Here is a 21214-nt window from a genome sequence, read left to right as displayed (position 1 = left end):
TACTGTTCCGGTGTCATTTGATTTGTAAAACACATTTTGCATTCACAGTTTCATGGTCGTTGACTCGCCAAATTTATCAAGTGGTGATTAGTTGTTATCTTGAGTTTTGGTTCTCATTTTTAAAGTGAATTTTGAACTTTTTCGTGTTTACTTTTTGCAATTTGACTGTGATTTCTGTGATGTATCATAATAATACTGTTCTTATTGACACACTGTTCAGTTGGGTTTGTGAAGAGATATAAGGGATCTTACATTATGTTTAGTGAAGTGTTACAATGAACAAATATATTAAATGTTCCCTTCATTTGCAGCTCCACTACTGTTCCTGTTGCTGTTGATTCAATGCCAAAAGTTCTTGAATCAGATAATGCTGATGCTAAGACTAATATAGTTGCTGGATCTTCTCCTCCGTCATCAGAGCCAGCTGTTTCATCTGCAGCATCGACATCATTGTTGACATCACCTGCTAATATATTTACTTTTAGCAACAGATTAAATGAAGATAATGGACGTGTTGCTTCAAGCGCTACATTTGCCTCTACATTTCCATCTATTGGTACAAATAGTTTTAGTCAGAATATATCCAGTAGGTCTTCCCTTGCAGCAAGCAGCAGCAGCATTAGTGCCACAGCAACTTCCTCTAGCACTAGCATGACAACTAGCACCCCGAGCAGTTCCTCCACCCAAGTGGTGGCATCTTCATATCCTACAACTTCCTTCAAATTTGGATCCACTCCTTTATCATCAACAAGTTTACCTGTATCATCGTCTGGCTCAGAACCAGTGGAAACCAAGAGCAGGCAGGATGGAGGAATTGGTAATCTAGGCAATACTGCCTTTGGAAGCTCTTCTGCTGCTGTTGGTAGCACAGGGAGTGGCATTTTTGGGTTGAGTTCCCCGGTAATGACTTCTATATATAGCCAGTCTCAGGGTTCTGTCTTTGGCACTACAAGTGGGTCTGTCCTTGGTATGCTGGCACCTTCTGCTACTAGTGGTTTTACAACTTCTACTCAGAATCAGTCAGTGGGATTTGGTTCATCTGCATCATCCCCATTGTTTGGGTTGACTGGGAATACAACTTTTTCTTCAGGGAGTTCATTGTTTACTTCTTCAAGTACCAGCGCTAGTATTTTCAACTCTGGTACAACTTCTGGACAACGTACCCTTGCTTCCGGCAACCCTATTACTTTTAGCTCCAAGAGTAGTTCAAGTTCTACTTTGTTTGGACTTTCTAGTTGGAAGCCCAGCAAGCCCAGCACCTCTGGGTTTGTTTTTGCAACATCCACTCCTCTTGCTTCTACCAGTTCACCCATATTTGGATCTTCCACTGGTGCATCTAGTCCTCAATTCTCATTTACTTCAGCTGCAGCTATTACCAACATGCAGCCTGCTTTTGGAAGTCCTAGTCCTGTATTCACATATGCTTCAGCTTCTGCTAATAATGATCAGATGAGCATGGAGGACAGTATGGCTGAGGACACAGTTCAAGCAGGTCCGCCCGCCACTCCTGTATTTGGTCAACAACCTCCCCCAATTAAATCAGATTTTGTATTTGGAGCATCAACTCCAACCGGAGCGAATCCTTTCCAGTATGCGAGTCAACAGAATATTGCTCCACAGAACCCATCTCCATTTCAGGCTTCTGGCAGTCTAGAATTTAATGCTGGAGGGAGTTTCTCATTGGGCACTGGTGGTGGTGACAAGTCTGGTCGAAAATTTGTGAGAGTTAAACATAAGCAGCGTAAGAAGTAAAGACCATTTTTTCTGAAAATTTTCTGTCACTGCTGCAGTCTGCACTTAGTGCTACAAATGAATAAACTCTTAAAAGGGGTGAATGATTCCTTAATTTGGCTGTTCAGTTAGCAATCTGGACAAATGATGCTATGAAAGCAAATCAACATATGCAAGCTTGTCAGTCTCGTGTCTTGCTTCTTATAGAATGCAAGGCTTAGCTTTTCACAATTTTGTAATAGTATGATGTGATTGAACATATCTGCTGTACTTGTAATGGTTTTAGGTCATATTTCAAGATCAAGATTTGGTCAGTTATGATGTTGTCAAAATCCCTGTATTTTCGTTATTTGTATCATAGCCAGAAATAGGCATGAATTTATGGCTTAGCTGGTTGTCGCATAACTTACAATTTATGGTGTAGCAATTAGTACTCATGTATTCTGTATTGTAACTTTGTATAAACAAGGCCGTTTAAAAATAAGAAAGAAAAATATACCCACAAAAAAGAGAGAAAAGAGCGAGAGAAAGAACTTACTTGGGATAGTGTGACCATTGTATAAGAGCGAGAGAAAGAAGCTATTTAACGTGATAAATGGTTTCTTTAATTATTTGCCTGATCAAATACCTGATAAACCAACAGCAAGATGCAGAAATGCATGTAGAAGTGTTGTAGTGTGGCCTGCATTAACTAAGTAAAGAACTATGAACCATGAAATTGACAATATGTGATTTGCAGTAACCAGCTGATCATAATAAATGTTGATATTCTATGTAATACGTGTATTGGCAATGTAGAATTATTAACACAGATTTTCACCTGAGCACTTGCATTTGGCTTTTATTTCCTCTCAAACTTGAAAGGAACACTCGCTTGAGATGCGTGTTATATATGTGTCTGTGCATCAGCAAGTTGAGGATGAGATTGAAGAGTTGGTAGGCTAAGCATTATCTAATGGCAAACTCAACTAGGCATTCACGAGTTGCAACATTATTTATGTATCATTGGTGTTTTTATGTTCATAGAATGTACATAAAACCTCAAATTCAACAACTATGGGAATTTTTAGTAAAGGTCCACTAGTATTAGTGATTCTTAACTTGTGCGTTTAATTGGATCTTACCAATTTTAAATAAATTTTGATGTTGATTTTAAATAAATTAAAAGACTTAGAAATTTTTGGGAGTTGGGACAAACAACTTTTTTGGGAAACTCAGTAATGACGAATTATTGATTGGGGGCCTGTGTATCTTTTTTAAGAATATGAACGTGCTCAAATTTTTTTTCATATGATAATTGGATTATTTTTTTTAGAAAAATGAAAACCCTAAAAGAATATATGTAGTATATTTCTCAAAATATATTCTAAAAAATTGATATATCACAAAATGCATTTTTAAATTTTTTTTTTTATCCAAATACACCTTGATTTGAAAATTTTGATATCCACACCAAAAAAAGAAAAAAGAAAATTTTGATATCATAGTTTTTTTTCTTATTTGAATTATCAAGTCTATAGACTTGCATTGGCAATCAATGATGCATCGACACCGGCACGGGACACGACACGACACGACACTCCGACACGTTAATTCTAAAAAATGCTAAATTCCGACACGTTGGGACACGTTTTGGTATTAAATAATATTTTTAATATATATAATATAGTTTACATTTAATACATATAGCAACTCATAATAAATCATATAACTAATCAAATATTCAAATTCCATAACATAAACATTAAGCAAAAATAATAAAACATCCCAAGAGTGTAGAGTGTAGACCACTCACAAACATCCCAATATATATTTTAATATATATATTGAACGAAGAGTTTATTGGAATGCATATCAAAATGTTTTGTTCGTATTCTCTTTCAGCAATGCATTATTTAGTAGAGTCCCAAATTCTCCTTCGAGGTTATGGTCAACTTATACGTGCCTCATTCACATTGTCCTACAGATCCAAGATGAAGTCATTATTTCAGATTCACAGAGATTACGTATAACCCAAAGTAACATAAGAAAGCATAAACCCTTTATATATATATATATATATATATATAGTGAGATCCTTTGATATCGGTGTCAAGCTTTAAAATTTGGCACCAAATTCAAACAGTTGATCTTCGCCAATCAACTGTTATAATTTATTTGGAATTAGTAATTAATTAATAAGTTTGATTGATTAAAATCATAACCGTTTATATTAATAAACGGAAAAAATTTACTCGCATTTATTTCGATCTTTTATACCATTTCATTGGACAAATCAAAATGACAAAACCATAACATCACATTCTATTAATGTATCAATATCTCAATTACATCCATGTTCTTCAAAATAAATACATGCCAAACGACTTAGCTATCAAAAGACATGATCAAAGCTATTAGCCATATACAACAAGCCAATTACCACAACAATGGTCATGGATTAAGTCCTCCAAAATACATCACATGGCCTCCAAAATATACATGTACAAGGGGTGATATAAATGGCAAATACATCTAACAATCCTAGACAGCATGCAATCCAAAACAACAGGCTATCCCCATATGACCATCTAGCTCAAGTATGAGCACTTGCCACCAGAGGCTCCTGCAACATATGTACCTGAAAGGGGGTCCCTACAATATGGAGTGAGATATACGAATATACCTCAGTAAATCAGGGGTCCTTGGAGCATCTCTTCACCCCATAGTTCACTCACAGTATAATAGCAATAATAGTAAATAATGCAGCAAATACATATCCATGCAATGTGTCAAACATCTCCAGGAGACATCTCTCGAGCTCTCATGTCATCCTAAGGATACTCAGATTCAAATAGTCTTACTGATTAGAGAATCTACCAAGTATGAATTACGCATCGTCATGCAACATACAAAGCATTGTGAAACACTATCCTATGTCACACCCAATGCATACACATACGTATAACAAAACATTAAATTACTTTATTGTAATCACATACACTATCAACAACCACTACCCATTCAGGGTTTGGTGGAACAATAAAGGGATCAATACCCAAGTTTTGAAGGCTTACCTTAATGTGCTTCTAAGCTTAACCTTTGTTCACCACCAATAAACAATCAACCAAGCTTCACAAATTAATACCAATTCAAGTGAGCTAATCAAGCTTCATAACTTCCTCCAATGGATGGTTACTCAAGGATGATCCACTTACCTCAATTCTAACAACACAAGAGACATAATCAGTCATCCAATTCACTAATTGCTCAAAATGCTAGAACACTCATAAGCACAATTCTAAGCAAGATTGGTCCAAGAACCAAGGGATTTGGTTGAGAAATGGAGAGGCTAGGTTTCTTGGTCCCTCTTCAATGGTCGCATGGTTGGGGATAAGAAGAAGAAGATGAAGAAGAAGCACGAAGAGAGTGAGGGAAAAGTGAGAAAAACTTAGTAAAATAGCTTAACTTTGGTTAGGTAACCTTTAATTGGGTAAAAACTTATCGATCTAGTTACCTCAACTCACTTTCAAACTTTAACTATTAGTTTGGGATATTTTTATCGTCATATTCCTCAATTTACTTTTACATTCCAGGTAATTTTTCCTACACACCCTAAAAGTTTCACTAACTGCACCTTTTATTCAAAAAGTGACTTCATTCCTTTAATTAAGACTTTTGCTTAATTAAATCCCATAATGCATGATTAATTATTTAATCACATGCAATTTTCTAATTAATCAGGTTATGGCTATTATAACTTGCTTATTTGATTGTGTCAATAAACTCTACTTCATCTTGTAGCAGACCAAAAGCATAGCATGCATCATTGAATGAATCATGAGTGGAACTATTGAATGTTCTTATATATGTGAAGTCCATTTACCTATTCAAATGTTTTAGCGAAAGCCCAGTATTAAAATTTTCTCCATTTCCATGAGACAATCTTCCAATAGCAAATCCTTTCTCTCTTGGCATCCATTTCGAACATCATTATTTACTTACAAATTTTGTAGGAAATTCATTGTGTGTAATATTGCTTGCATCTATGATTTGTTTTTTCATCCAACCTAAGAACAAAATACTCTTAATTTCTGTCATATTTAGAACATGTTGAACAATTTCGTTGTCCTTGTATATTGGGACAAGGTCCCTCTATTAGTGGGAAAACAAATAATTCTTCAAGTCGAGCACATTAGCTCCATACTTGGAGATCGACCTATTGACAGGTCAGCCCAAATACGCAATAACACGAAATACAAAAATAATGCATAAATAGAGATGAAGGAAAAGAAAAAACACAACAATTTTAACATGGAAAATCTCCTCAAATGCAGAGGAGTACAAATCACGAGACTTAGTCTCGCAAAATCTTCCACTATATAAATAGTAGGATTACAAGAGTTCTACCTTAGTGACTCACTAGAGGATTACACGAATTCTTCTTCACCCACACAACGATGTAATACAAGGTTCTTCTCTGAAGAGGTTACACGCTCAATCTTCCGTTATAGAGGAATTCTTTAACCAACTAAAATTTCTCTTTGTAATTTCATCTCATTTTATAATGGGCTAGGTCTTTCATCTTCTTTTGGAAACTTCATCATTTAATGAAGTGGTTGCAATTATTGGAATTTTTATTCAGGCATTGAGTCACGCACTATTAATAACTTGTATGCTCGACTTCCACAACATTAAAGGAGGAACATATCACAACAAATCTCCCATTTCTGACTTTAATGCAATGGTTTATCAGCACGACACCCTTGCAGCACTCTTCAAATTTTCTTACTGGTACTGCCTTTGTCATCATATTAGACCAATTCAGGTCGATATGCACCTTTTCTAGTTGAATATGTTTTTTCTTTATCATATCTTGGATCTAGTGGTAATGAATATCAGTGTGTTTTTAGCGAGATTGATAGGTAGATTCTTATTTTGAGCGAGATCTAGAGGTAACCTTGTCTATCAAGGAGTAAATTCTCCATCCATATCATCTCCTAGCTTGCTTCAGGTGCGGTGATATATTGGGCCTCGATCATTGATAGTGTAACACAATTTGGAGTTTTGATTGCCATGACACGGCTCCCCTTGCAAAGGTAATCAAATATCATGTTGTTAATTTTCTAGAATCAATACCTACCCTAGATCACCATATGTATCGTCTTCCAACTTGCCTTTTCCTTCTCCAAAATAGAGAAGTAAATTTGTTGTACCTTGCAACGCCCCAATTTAATAATCGGTCTGTTAACTAACATATAGTCTTAACAGTGCAGCATACCTGATTAAATTCGCGGAAGACTTACTTTTTCCTTTATGTTTACACAATGTAATTGTCATTCATAATTTGTTTTCTATCAAAGTTCTTATATCTGTACAGTCTCATACCTATATGACATACTCTACAAATCCCGTGATCATAATTAATGATCATACCTTTACCCAATACGATATCACGTACCGTTCTGGATAAAGTTTCTTGGACAGCATAACGGCTGTAAACTAGGCAACTAAGGATTAAATCACACTATAATATCTTGTACTTGATAATAGATAAATTCAATCCACATAATGACCTATTTATAAAAATACCATACAATGGCTCTGCGCCATCACTGATAATATCGCACAACATAATATACATCATGTACATAATCTTGATACCATAATTCACAACATATAACTTCTGTCGTCCATCTCAAAATACATATTCGTCTATATAGTAGTGCACGGTACTATATCATGCACACAAAATGCAGACATCCCAACATATAAATTCTTCCTTGATCCTGTATGCTCTAACCATGTGCGGGTCCGTTTCCCTGTGATGGTTCTCCTGCTACTGCTTTATGTGAAATATATATCCCCAAATGGGGTGAGAGACAACATCTCAGTAAACTTAGGGTTTATGGAGTAGTCTCCACCCATAAGTTCACTTCCTGCATGAAAGGTCAGATAACAAAATATAGAATACATCATTGGCTTCCAATATGAATAGTTATCTGCTATAAGTTTGAACATGTCTCCATCATGAGAAACCCTTCCGTCCAACTTTACCACTTCATAAAACCCTTAATCTCGGGCTTTGATACTATTGTTGGGATGTGGTCCCTCTTTCACTACAAAGCAAATAGTTCTTCAAGTCGAGCACACCAGTTCGACACTTGGAGGTCGACCTATTGATAAGTCGGCTCAAATACGCAATAACACAAAAATACAAAGATGTAGAAATGGAGATGAAGGGAAAGAAAAAACACACAACAATTTTAACATGGAAAATCTCCTCAAATACAGAGGAGTAAAAACCATGTGACCTAGTATAACAAAAACTTCAATTATATGAATAGTAAGATCACAAGAGTTCTTCCCTTGTGACTCACTAGGGAGTGTTTGGGATGGAGAATGTGATAGAAATCTTGGGAAAGTGGGGTGTGGAATATTTGTTTACTCTGTTTGGTATGGAGAATGTGATAAAAATGCTGGTGTAATATTATTCCCATTAATATGTTTTTCAATGTTACATTGGCAAAAAATATCTCATTTGAACCGTGGTATTTTTTTTTACCCATCAACCGTGAAAAGCGTTTTAATTTTTTTAGACAAAATTGCCTTGAGATAAGACATGCAGATGTCTTAAAATATATGATAGAAAAGATATCCACAAACGAACGTTTCCTGATAGAAAAGATATTCAAGATTCAAAATGAAAGGGTAATTTAGTCATTTTGCTTCGAAATCCCACCAATATTTTACTACCAGCTAAACACAATATCATTAAATTTAACCCAACTTTTTCGGTAAAATTTTGGCATACCAAACACTTTTTCATAACTTACCTAGGCAAAAATGTTCACCACCATATTCCTATAAATCTTTTTTTCCTGATAAAAAAAATATCTCCTATACGAAACACCCCCAGGATTATTACGAATACTTCACCCATATAAGGATGGAATACAACGTTCTTTTATGAAGAGGTTACACACTTAAACTTCTATTATAGAGAGATTCTCTGACCAACTAAACTTTCTCTTTCTAATTTCATCCCATTTTATAGGTGGGGTAGGCCTTTCATATTCTTTCAGAAACTTCGTCATTTAATGAAGTAGTTGCATTTATTGAAGTGATTGATCAGCTTTTGAGTCATGCGCTATTAATGTCTTGCATGGTCAGTCTCCATATTAATAAAGGAGGAACCCACCTCAACATTATATACAACTTACCGTTGATTTGGCAAATGAAATGGTAATCTAATCACAGTAAGCTTCTTAAAGTGAACATCAAATCCAAAAATTTCTATGATGAATGCAAAGAAATATATATGCAAATTATAATAATTTTGAATTTCATCAATAATATGATTTAAAGGATTTGAAGCATGCTTATGAAATAAAGTAGTTATCACGTTATCATTTCCTTTATGCACATAATTAAACAGATATTTGATTCAACTTGTTTGGTATGTGTACTTTTACCTTGATAGGATTTCAGGAAAAGTTTTGCATTATAAGTGACCAAGAATGTGTTATCTAAATAGATTTTTTTTATAATTCTAATACAATAAAAATACAAAAAAATGTATCTTAAAAAAAATAATATGTTTCATGGAACCACAAAGGAAAAAAAATAATATGTTTCATTTTCGTTTTTAAAAATAGTTTTTTAATGTTTAGAATTAAAAAAAAACTTGTTTGAAATGTATTGCTTTGCAAAATGATTTTCAACACAATAACTGTTTTTTAATTTTTAAAAATTAAAAGAAGAACAAGTTAGAGATGTTTCAAAAATGGTTTAATGTTTCTGTTTGTAATGCAAAAAAAATTTCTATGCCACACTCGCTTAAAAATGAATGATAATGCGACCCACTCACTTCGAGTGTGGCAAAGAAATTTTTATGCATAAAAGTAGAAATATTTTTCCCTTGAAAAATTATTTTTTAGTTTTATTGTTTTTGTAATTACAATTTTATAATTATGATAATTCATTAATGGTACTTTGGTAAATGAATCCAACTTTTTTTCATATTTAAATTAATTTATGGTGATAATCTTGTAATTATAAAAGTTTATTAATCACATTCTTGTAAATAAATATAATTTCTTTATAATTTTAAATAAAATACTTTTTTTCTACCTACCACTCTCTAATAGTGTTAGATCAGAATCTCAAGAAAAGAGAGAAAGATAAATGTTAGTTGAGATTTTGATCTAATAGTATTTCAGAGTGGTAGGTAAATGTAGACAGAAAAAATAAATAGGTAGAATAACCTATCCCTTTAAACATACACTAAAGAAAAAAAAATTCTCTCTTTTTGCATTTTTTTTTCTCTCACTCCCCGTCGCAAAACATACAAATATATTTCATTGGAGGATTTAAAATTTAGAGTATAAAATCGATACATTAGAACTTAGAAGCTCACCCTTGTCTGTCTTACTCAAAGGGAAATGATATTGTAACAATTAATCAGTGTTACTATCAATTAATTTCATCGTTAGATCGATTATGTTGATTAACAGTTATTTTATTTTCATCTGTGTAGGGTTATGATTTCTATATTTAATACTTTATATTTATTTTTATCTTTGTATGGTTATGATTTCTCATATTTAATGTTTTCACATTAAATATGGAAAATCATGACCATACAAAGATGGAAATAAATATAATCAATTAGATGATCAACATAATTGATATAACGGAGAAATTGATTGGTAGTAAAATTAGTAGTAACATTGATAGTAATACTAATTAATTGTTACAATATTTGTACCATTAATTCATTAGTAATTTCATTTTAATTTTAAATTTCAATTCAAAGTGATTCGAATGAGAAATTACATTCAGCACTGTTATTATTATGCTTTTAAAAAAAAACTAGACTAAAAAGGAGAAAGGAGTGAGATTCTCTCTCTTTCACAGTCGCTCACCACCTATGTAGCACCGATACGACACGCGACACGTGACACGACACGACACGACACTCTGACACGTCAATCTTAAAAAATTATGGATTTCGACACGTTGGGACACGTTTTAATATTAAATAATATTTTTAATCTATATAGTGTATATTTCATTTAATATTTAATAATTTAACATGAAACTAAATTAACATCAACACGTTATGTGGAAGCTTTAATAAAAAAAATTTGGGATCTATAATATCAGATCTCTCTCTCTCTAACAAGAGCGTATGAGAATTGACAACAATTGCTGAGATGATCTCTATCTACCGTTTAAAATTGATCGATCAGGTGGAACTTTATTAATATATTTTAACTTTTAAGAAAAAATAAATTTTTTTAAAAAAAATTAAAAAAAAAATTAAAAATGCCATATTAAATAAATTAATAATCGGAAAAAGTCAACCGCGTGTCCGACACCGTGTCGGAGCGTGTCGGAGCGTGTCGCCGTATGTCGGAATTTAGCCCGACTTTTTTTATTCACGTGCTTCCTTGCTCACCACTGTCACCAGATATTCGTTCCCCTGTTTCGATATCGTTCTGAAATAAATATTTATTTATGGGAATAACATATGTCATTTTAAAGAGGATATAATCTTATATTATTTTAGATCCTAACCGTTTATTTTCGTCCATCAACGGTTATTACTTTTTGGATTTAAGTTTGGCCCAATAAATCATAAATAGATATATGTTTTTTCCTTTATTTATTTATTTCTCTCTCCCTCTCTCCATAGAATTAAAACCCTAATTTTGCACGCTCTCAACTTTCTCCCTTGAAATTGAAAGCTCCTTCCCCGTTCTCTCTCTCTCTCTCTCTCTCTCTCTCTCTCATGGCAACGGCGCGTGATGAGAACCCTTACGAAGGTGGAGGAGGGTTCGGCAAGTTCCGAAAACTACCGTTTCGGAGAACGCAAACGACGCCGTACGATCGGCCGCTGACAGCGCTGAGAAACCCTAGCAGGAACAGTGGTTGGTTCTCGAAGCTCGTTGATCCCGCACAGAGGCTCATCGCTTCTAGCGCCAAAAGGCTCTTCGCCTCCGTCTTCCGCAAGCGCCTTCCTCCACCACCACCACCACCACGTTCTTCAGGTATCTTTCCCCCTTTTTTTGTTTAAATTAACTTATTAATTAATTAATTTTAATTGAACGAAGCTTGTGTGATTTTTATTATTTTTTAATAACTTTTTTATGCGAATTGCTGGTTTTGTTTTTCAATATTTTTTCCTTTTAGGTTTCTGAGGAAATCTAATCTCTTTCGGTGTTATTGCTACTAAATAATGTCAAATACTTCAATTTTGAAAGCATTTAAGTTAGCAATTTTGTTGTTATTGTTATTGATTATCGTTTTACGTTTCAAAAGTAATTGATTTTTAGTTCCTATATTGTGGGATGTTATGTTTCTGAAAGCTTGAAAATTTTGTAATCTTCTGATAGTCACTACTTAATAACAAGTCTTTGATTTTCTACCCAACATAGGACCCCAATAGTTAGGGCAGTGCTAAAACATATCATGAATGAATTATTACATTGAATTTGTATGTGTTGATTCGGTTAAAAGGATAGAACTCAGCAAGACTAAAATCACTCTCCGAACCGACAAGTGAGGGTTGAGATGAGGGTAATCCTTGTACGTAGCCTTATTATCTCATATCTAATTTCTGGCTTGAGAGTAGGACATTGTTAATGAGAAATGGGGGCCAAAGGCTATGAAATTTTTCTGTGGGCTCACTGCTCTCCTAACTTTTCATAATGGTATATACTATGGGTAACTTTTTGTTGTAACTTTTCAGTGACTTTTGATTTATTTTTTCCTTTTCATTGTGTGCGACAATGTTAATGGTTGTCAAAAGCGGATGATTCACAACATCACTTGTATGATTTGATTTGAGTCAATGGGTGAACGATTCAGATCAACGATTGAATTGCTGGCTGGCCTTAATTGCACCATGAATTTAGTATTGCATAATCTAGTGCAGAAAGAAATGTACGAAGATTGCGTTGCCACTGTAATTATTTGGGTAATGCGGGTCGCGATGTCCGGTTGTGTATGACCCAATGCGACCTGAAGGTCAAGGACACATGATTTTTTTTTAAATAAAGGGTAAAGTAGAACAGTGTGTTTTGGCCTTGCTGTATACTCAAATTACAGTTGGATGGTACATTTCGTGATACCATTATCAACAGCACTATTTTTTAAGTTTGGGATTCTGAGACCCAAGAAAGCTTATTTTTTTATTCCTCTTTCTCTGAAATAAAGTCTTGACACTCCCAAAGACCATAGTATTTTTGGACTTGGTTACTTATGTGTTATTAGTTTTTTATTTATTATCTTACATCTGAATTGATGGCGACACTCAATTATGACTTTCTGACGTAAGACTTTGTTTTTTTATTCATACATTGAGCAGTGTACATAATATATTATTTATGTGATATATTTGGAGCTATTTTTTATTGTGTTTCTGAATCTTACGATTTGATATGATTTCTAATTCATGATTCAAAAGTAACTTGGCGATTCATGATTTGAATTGTGATTTGATAACCTTGGTGTGTCCTTTTATTATATTAAAGTAAATCACATGATTCAATGTTTTTCCGTTATGTATATTTATTTACCTTTTTTTTTTTTGGGCACAGAAGCAGTGCAGGAAGCGAGGGACAATCACCAGGAAGCAGCTGTCTTTGTAAGTATGCATGCTTCACATATGTTGTTTGCTGTTTTCATAGGAATAATTTTTTGGGTGTGATTTTATTTTTCCATCATGCTATGAAAAATAATTTGGGTGTTCCTTTGTTTAATGACAATGTCTTAATATTATACCAAATCTACTGCAATATATGTGTTCATGCTAAAGAAATTATATTAATTTTTATGCCTCTTATTTATTTTTTGTCTTCCAACCTATCTAGGTGTATATTGTATCTTCGATGTAGTTAAGGACACTTTAAGGGGCAACATATTCATTTTGTAGTGTCATATTGCATTCGAAGATATGTTTAGTTAGCACAATTCGTGCTTTGATACCCTCCACAAGGGTTCTTTTGGGGCATTCAACTTAAAGGGGAAACATTCATTTGTAGTGTCATATTGCATTCCAAGATAGGTTTAGTTAGCACAATTCGTTCTTTAGGACCCTCCACAAGGGTTCTTTTGGGGCATTCAACTTTAAGGGGAAACATATTCATTTGTAGTGTCATATTGTTTCAACTCCATATGTTACTTCCAGCGTACGACAATTTTATTCATACCTATCTTTGATATATAAGTTTGATTATATTTTTTGGAGTGGTCATGTATAACCATATGCTGTCCATAGGTTTCTATTGATGATGTTGCTTCACCTGCCGAGCTTGCTAAGGCTTACATGGGGAGCAGGCCTTCCAAGGTATCCCAATCAATGCTGGGCTTGCGAAATCCTCCAAGAGAGGATCCAACTCTACTAAGAAATCAGAACTTTGCTACCCCAGTTATGTCAATTGTGCCAAGGGCAAACCCTTGCCGGGTTCATGAAAATGGCTTTGTGACCCCAAGATCTCATGGAAGATCAGCAATATATAGGATGGCTCAAGCCAGAGTTTATCCAACATCTACCGTTTGCCATTTACTAAATGGTACTTTGGATAATTCTGTTTCTAGTGTTGAGATTTTTATTGGGTTTCTCTAACTTTACAGGGTGTTGGCTTTGTGACCCCAAGATCTCATGGAAGATCAGCAATATATAGGATGGCTCGAACACCTTATGCCAGAGTTTATCCAACATCTACGCTCAAGGTTTGCCATTTACTAAATGGTACTTTGGATAATTCTGTTTCTAGTGTTGAGATTTTTATTGGGTTTCTCTAACTTTACAGGGTGTTGGCGTTGCTGTTGAAGGTGAGCCATCATCTTCAGCTCAGTATGCACTGGATCATGATATGCTTTCTGGCTCTAAACAAAGGGTATACATACTTGTGATTATAAGTCCTATCCTTTCAGTGTACATTCTAGAGTTCTTTTTCAGAGATATGTTCCTGGATTTCACCTTTTTTCCCTCCCCATTTTTAGCAGGCATTAAAACGTAGAAGTTCTATATTCTATAATGATATAGGATCTTTTGGTCCTATACGCCGAATCCGTCACAAGTCTAATCTTCTATCTTCTAAAGGCTTAGCCTTACCTCATTCAGGCGCCCCCTTATCTATAGCTAGGAACAGAGTTGGCATTGATGCTGCTCGGCAACCTTCATCTTCCATGCAGAAGCCTATTCTATTGGGTGAAGTTAAGCATAGCCATACGAAATTGTCAGCAGAAAATGTTGATGACACCATGCCTAGTACTAGCTTTCCTCCTATATCTTCAAAATCTAGCGAGATGGCCTCAAAAATACTCCAGCAACTTGATAATTTGGTTTCTCCTAAAGAAAAATCATTGGAACCAAGGCTACCAATTATGAATGATAAATCTCCGACAAAGTTGTCATCATCCATGTTACGAGGACAGGCTCTTCGAAGTATGGAGACAGTGGATTCATCAAAATTCCTGGATAACATACAAGATAATGAATTAGACGGCACACTTGGAAATTTGTCAGCTAGTGCTCAAAAGTTAACATCAAAGATAGACAAGGTTGAAAATGGTCCATTGAAGCTTGCTGCTCCTACTGATACAGATGCTACAGTCCCAAGGAATCAAGTTGTGTCTATTGTAAAAGCTGGAGATTCTTCTGTGACAAATCCTGTTTCTTATCATCCACAAAAAAAGAGGGCATTCCATATGAGTGCACATGAGGTTTGATATTTTGCAACTGTTTGATGGTTTCCTGTAGTTATCTTGATTTTAAATATTAGAAATTCTTATGTGACTTTTATATATATATATATATATATATATATTAGTGGGAAGAGCTGGTACTATTAATCTTGTTGTTTATAGTGATTTGTTGCTTTTTTCCATTAGCTCCCAAATTATGATTAGTGTGAAGCTATAGCTAAGATTTTTATTTTTTTGTTTCTTATACATTTGGTTTTGATTCCTGATAGAGTAAAGTGAGTTAATTTTTCAAATGAAAAATATGATTCAATGTTTGATGATGTTTGTTTACTATCCTCTCTCTCTTTACTAAATAGTACTTTGGATAATTCTGTTTCTAGTGTTGAGATTTTTATTGGGTTTCTCTAACTTTACAGGGTGTTGGCTTTGTGACCCCAAGATCTCATGGAAGATCAGCAATATATAGGATGGCTCGAACACCTTATGCCAGAGTTTATCCAACATCTACGCTCAAGGTTTGCCATTTACTAAATGGTACTTTGGATAATTCTGTTTCTAGTGTTGAGATTTTTATTGGGTTTCTCTAACTTTTCAGGGTGTTGGCGTTGCTGTTGAAGGTGAGCCATCATCTTCAGCTCAGTATGCACTGGATCATGATATGCTTTCTGGCTCTAAACAAAGGGTATACATACTTGTGATTATAAGTCCTATCCTTTCAGTGTACATTCTAGAGTTCTTTTTCAGAGATATGTTCCTGGATTTCACCTTTTTTCCCTCCCCATTTTTAGCAGGCATTAAAACGTAGAAGTTCTCTATTAGATAATGATATAGGATCTTTTGGTCCTATACGCCGAATGCCTCACAAGTCTAATCTTCTATCTTCTAAAGGCTTAACCTTACCTCATTCAGGCGCCCCCTTATCTATAGCTAGGAACAGAGTTGGCATTGATGCTGCTCAGCAACCTTCATCTTCCATGCAGAAGCCTATTCTATTGGGTGAAGTTAAGCATAGCCATACGAAATTGTCAGCAAAAAATGTTGATGACACCATGCCTAGTACTGGCTTTCCTCCTATATCTTCAAAATCTAGCGAGATGGCCTCAAAAATACTCCAGCAACTTGATAATTTGGTTTCTCCTAAAGAAAAATCATTGGAACCAAGGCTACCAATTATGAATGATAAATCTCCGACAAAGTTGTCATCATCCATGTTACAAGGACAGGCTCTTCGAAGTATGGAGACAGTGGATTCATCAAAATTCCTGGATAACATACGAGATAATGAATTAGGCGGCACACTTGGAAATTTGTCAGCTAGTGCTCAAAAGTTAACATCAAAGATAGACAAGGTTGAAAATGGTCCATTGAAGCTTGCTGCTCCTACTGATACAGATGCTACAGTCCCAAGGAATCAAGTTGTGTCTATTGTAAAAGCTGGAGATTCTTCTGTGACAAATCCTGTTTCTTATCATCCACAAAAAAAGAGGGCATTCCATATGAGTGCACATGAGGTTTGATATTTTGCAACTGTTTGATGGTTTCCTGTAGTTATCTTGATTTTAAATATTAGAAATTCTTATGTGACTTTTATATATATATATATATATTAGTGGGAAGAGCTGGTACTATTAATCTTGTTGTTTATAGTGATTTGTTGCTTTTTTCCATTAGCTCCCAAATTATGATTAGTGAAGCTATAGCTAAGATTTTTATTTTTTTGTTTCTTATACATTTGGTTTTGATTCCTGATAGAGTAATGTGAGTTAATTTTTCAAATGAAAAATGATTCAATGTTAGATGATGTTTGTTTACTATCCTCTCTCTCTTTCTGCCTTAAAGGATTATCTGGAGCTGGATGATGATGCCTACCCTAATGGAGCCGTTTCTTATCATCCACAAAAAAAGAGGGCATTCCATTTGAGTGCACATGAGGTTTGATATTTTGCAACTGTTTGATGGTTTCCTGTAGTTATCTTGATTTAAATATTAGAAATTCTTATGTGACTTTTATATATATATATATATATATATATATATATATATATATTAGTGGGAAGAGCTGGTACTATTAATCTTGTTGTTTATAGTGATTTGTTGCTTTTTTCCATTAGCTCCCAAATTATGATTAGTGAAGCTATAGCTAAGATTTTTATTTTTTTGTTTCTTATACATTTGGTTTTGATTCCTGATAGAGTAAAGTGAGTTAATTTTTCAAATGAAAAATATGATTCAATGTTAGATGATGTTTGTTTACTATCCTCTCTCTCTTTTTCTGCCTTAAAGGATTATCTGGAGCTGGATGATGATGCCTACCCTAATGGAGCCGTTCCTTATCATCCACAAAAAAAGAGGGCATTCCATTTGAGTGCACATGAGGTTTGATATTTTGCAACTGTTTGATGGTTTCCTGTAGTTATCTTGATTTTAAATATTAGAAATTCTTATGTGACTTTTATATATATATATATATATATATATAGTGGGAAGAGCTGGTACTATTAATCTTGTTGTTTATAGTGATTTGTTGCTTTTTTCCATTAGCTCCCAAATTATGATTAGTGAAGCTATAGCTAAGATTTTTATTTTTTTGTTTCTTATACATTTGGTTTTGATTCCTGATAGAGTAAAGTGAGTTAATTTTTCAAATGAAAAATATGATTCAATGTTAGATGATGTTTGTTTACTATCCTCTCTCTCTTTTTCTGCCTTAAAGGATTATCTGGAGCTGGATGATGATGCCTACCCTAATGGAGCCGTTCCTTATCATCCACAAAAAAAGAGGGCATTCCATTTGAGTGCACATGAGGTTTGATATTTTGCAACTGTTTGATGGTTTCCTGTAGTTATCTTGATTTTAAATATTAGAAATTCTTATGTGACTTTTATATATATATATATATATATATATAGTGGGAAGAGCTGGTACTATTAATCTTGTTGTTTATAGTGATTTGTTGCTTTTTTCCATTAGCTCCCAAATTATGATTAGTGAAGCTATAGCTAAGATTTTTATTTTTTTGTTTCTTATACATTTGGTTTTGATTCCTGATAGAGTAAAGTGAGTTAATTTTTCAAATGAAAAATATGATTCAATGTTAGATGATGTTTGTTTACTATCCTCTCTCTCTTTTTCTGCCTTAAAGGATTATCTGGAGCTGGATGATGATGCCTACCCTAATGGAGCCGTTCCTTCTTTCTCTACTTGGAAAGAAACAACAGGCTCCACTCCTGTGGCCGAGAAAACTACCTCTGCTACTGAAACTGATGTACAGGAGATTCCCCCAGCTTCATCTGTAGTATTGCCATCCAAAAGTTTTACAACAGATGGTTCACCTCCTGTTAGGTCTGCTGATGGATCTACATTTGGTCAGAAGTTTGATATACCAACGTCCATAAGTTCGTCTATCCCTGATCCTACTTTTAAGCCAACAATGGGTGCAGTGTCAGTAGCTGCACACACAATTTTGGGTTCCGAGAAGTTTAATTCACAAAATGGATCAGTTGTTAATCCTCCCCTGTTGAACTTTGGGAATAAAGTTGTTCAGTCAACAGAGGTGACTGCTGCTGATGCTCCATCAAAGGAGTCTACTAAATCAGGTCCAATATTTGGTTTGGATAAAGTTGCATCGTCAAAGGAGCCAGGTGCTGATGCTCCGTTATTTAACTTTGGCATCAACGAAAATGTTGATTATGTTCCCCAATTTGCTTTCTCATCACCAGTTGGTGGTCTCAATTTTGGTGTTTTTTCTGACTCAAAGATGACGAGCTCAATCAAGTTAGTGTATGTAATTTTGGCTTGTTTTAAAAACACTCTCAAAATAACCCTTTACTCATCTACATTATTTTCTAGTTTATAGATTTGTGTCTGTTCTGTTGACTTCTTTTCAGTAAAGAAAAAAGAATGTCTCTAATGAGTTATGGGAGTATATTTTTCTTTCACAATAACTTTACTTTTCCCCATGTTTGCTATAATAAGTTTGTCTTAATTTAATACTTTTCATTCTTCCCTGCTACTGTTCCGGTGTCATTTGATTTGTAAAACACATTTTGCATTCACAGTTTCATGGTCGTTGACTCGCCAAATTTATCAAGTGGTGATTAGTTGTTATCTTGAGTTTTGGTTCTCATTTTTAAAGTGAATTTTGAACTTTTTGCAATTTGACTGTGATTTCTGTGATGTATCATAATAATACTGTTCTTATTGACACACTGTTCAGTTGGGTTTGTGAAGAGATATAAGGGATCTTACATTATGTTTAGTGAAGTGTTACAATGAACAAATATATTAAATGTTCCCTTCATTTGCAGCTCCACTACTGTTCCTGTTGCTGTTGATTCAATGCCAAAAGGCATCAACAAAAATGTTGATTATGTTCCCCAATTTGCTTTCTCATCACCAGTTGGTGGTCTCAATTTTGGTGTTTTTTCTGACTCAAAGATGACGAGCTCAATCAAGTTAGTGTATGTAATTTTGGCTTGTTTTAAAAACACTCTCAAAATAACCCTTTACTCATCTACATTATTTTCTAGTTTATAGATTTGTGTCTGTTCTGTTGACTTCTTTTCAGTAAAGAAAAAAGAATGTCTCTAATGAGTTATGGGAGTATATTTTTCTTTCACAATAACTTTACTTTTCCCCATGTTTGCTATAATAAGTTTGTCTTAATTTAATACTTTTCATTCTTCCCTGCTACTGTTCCGGTGTCATTTGATTTGTAAAACACATTTTGCATTCACAGTTTCATGGTCGTTGACTCGCCAAATTTATCAAGTGGTGATTAGTTGTTATCTTGAGTTTTGGTTCTCATTTTTAAAGTGAATTTTGAACTTTTTGCAATTTGACTGTGATTTCTGTGATGTATCATAATAATACTGTTCTTATTGACACACTGTTCAGTTGGGTTTGTGAAGAGATATAAGGGATCTTACATTATGTTTAGTGAAGTGTTACAATGAACAAATATATTAAATGTTCCCTTCATTTGCAGCTCCACTACTGTTCCTGTTGCTGTTGATTCAATGCAAAAAGTTCTTGAATTAATGCTGATGCTAAGACTAATATAGTTGCTGGATCTTCTCCTCCGTCATCAGAGCCAGCTGTTACATCTGCAGCATCGACATCATTGTTGACATCACCTGCTAATATATTTACTTTTTTTTTTTTTTTTTTTGTAAATAATATATTTACTTTTAGCAACAGATTAAATCAAGATAATGGACGTGTTGCTTCAAGCGCTACATTTGCCTCTACATTTCCATCTATTGGTACAAATTGTTTTAGTCAGAATTTATCCAGTAGCTCTCCCCTTAGTGTCCTGTATTGAGTAAAATAAGATATAAAAATAGTTTAAACAAGTATTCCGCAAGAGTTTACAGTTATGGTCACAACTTTTATTTATTACGTTTTTTACGGTTTTAAATGTTCGCGTAATAAAAGGAAAAAATTTACTCGCATTTATTTCGATCTTTTATACCATTTCATTGGACAAATCAAAATGACAAAACCATAACATCACATTCTATTAATGTATCAATATCTCAATTACATCCATGTTCTTCAAAATAAATACATGCCAAATGACTTAGCTATCAAAAGACATGATCAAAGCTATTAGCCGTATACAACAAGGTAATTACCACAACAATGGTCATGGATTAAGTCTTCCAAAATACATCACATGGCCTCCAAAATATACATGTACAAGGGGTGATATAAATGACAAGTACATCTAACAATCCTAGACAGCATGCAATCCAAAACAACAGGCTATCCTCATATAACCAT

General features: G+C 34.2%; 2 protein-coding genes across 15 annotated transcripts in view; both read left to right on the top strand.

Annotated features, from left to right (window-relative positions):
* LOC133298427 (nuclear pore complex protein NUP1) overlaps positions 1 to 20809 on the top strand; it is a 41928-nt gene extending 21119 nt beyond the window's left edge. For 5 of the 14 annotated variants that reach the window (XM_061497710.1, XM_061497704.1, XM_061497716.1 and 2 more), the window contains 12 exons: positions 14353 to 14451; positions 14532 to 14618; positions 14725 to 15447; positions 15846 to 15944; positions 16025 to 16111; positions 16218 to 16940; positions 17269 to 17361; positions 17713 to 17805; positions 18143 to 18235; positions 18573 to 19210; positions 19738 to 19890; positions 20418 to 20809. In XM_061497710.1, coding sequence (XP_061353694.1) covers positions 14353 to 14451; positions 14532 to 14618; positions 14725 to 15447; positions 15846 to 15944; positions 16025 to 16111; positions 16218 to 16940; positions 17269 to 17361; positions 17713 to 17805; positions 18143 to 18235; positions 18573 to 19210; positions 19738 to 19890; positions 20418 to 20493 — 2964 coding nt within the window. In that variant the 3' untranslated portion in view covers positions 20494 to 20809. Of the gene's footprint in view, positions 1 to 311; positions 2280 to 14352; positions 14452 to 14531; positions 14619 to 14724; positions 15448 to 15845; positions 15945 to 16024; positions 16112 to 16217; positions 16941 to 17268; positions 17362 to 17712; positions 17806 to 18142; positions 18236 to 18572; positions 19211 to 19737; positions 19891 to 20417 lie in introns of those variants that run through there. The other 9 variants (XM_061497705.1, XM_061497706.1, XM_061497708.1 and 6 more) reach the window with 9 other exon arrangements.
* LOC133298426 (nuclear pore complex protein NUP1-like) lies at positions 11450 to 14344 on the top strand. The gene is made up of 3 exons (XM_061497703.1): positions 11450 to 11765; positions 13317 to 13363; positions 13997 to 14344. The coding sequence occupies exons 1-3, from the start codon at positions 11507 to 11509 to the stop codon at positions 14342 to 14344; spliced, it is 654 nt and encodes a 217-aa protein (XP_061353687.1). The 5' UTR covers positions 11450 to 11506.
* Positions 20810 to 21214: the final 405 nt, after the last annotated feature.

The sequence above is a fragment of the Gastrolobium bilobum genome, unplaced genomic scaffold (assembly GCF_033153095.1).
Source record: "Gastrolobium bilobum isolate Gb01-03AN ecotype WA unplaced genomic scaffold, APGP_CSIRO_Gbil_v1 utg111814, whole genome shotgun sequence".
NCBI classification, from domain to species: Eukaryota; Viridiplantae; Streptophyta; class Magnoliopsida; order Fabales; family Fabaceae; genus Gastrolobium; species Gastrolobium bilobum.
Note: the sequence above shows the minus strand (reverse complement) of the source record. Positions and strands in the feature narration are given on the sequence as shown.

Excerpts from the sequence above, each read along its gene's own strand:
- LOC133298426 (XM_061497703.1), top strand. The coding sequence starts at position 11,507 with ATGGCAACGGCGCGTGATGAGAACCCTTACGAAGGTGGAGGAGGGTTC. Across the intron at positions 11,766-13,316 it reads ACCACCACCACGTTCTTCAG|AAGCAGTGCAGGAAGCGAGG; the intron begins GTATCTTTCCCC and ends TTTTGGGCACAG. Across the intron at positions 13,364-13,996 it reads ACCAGGAAGCAGCTGTCTTT|GTTTCTATTGATGATGTTGC; the intron begins GTAAGTATGCAT and ends TGCTGTCCATAG.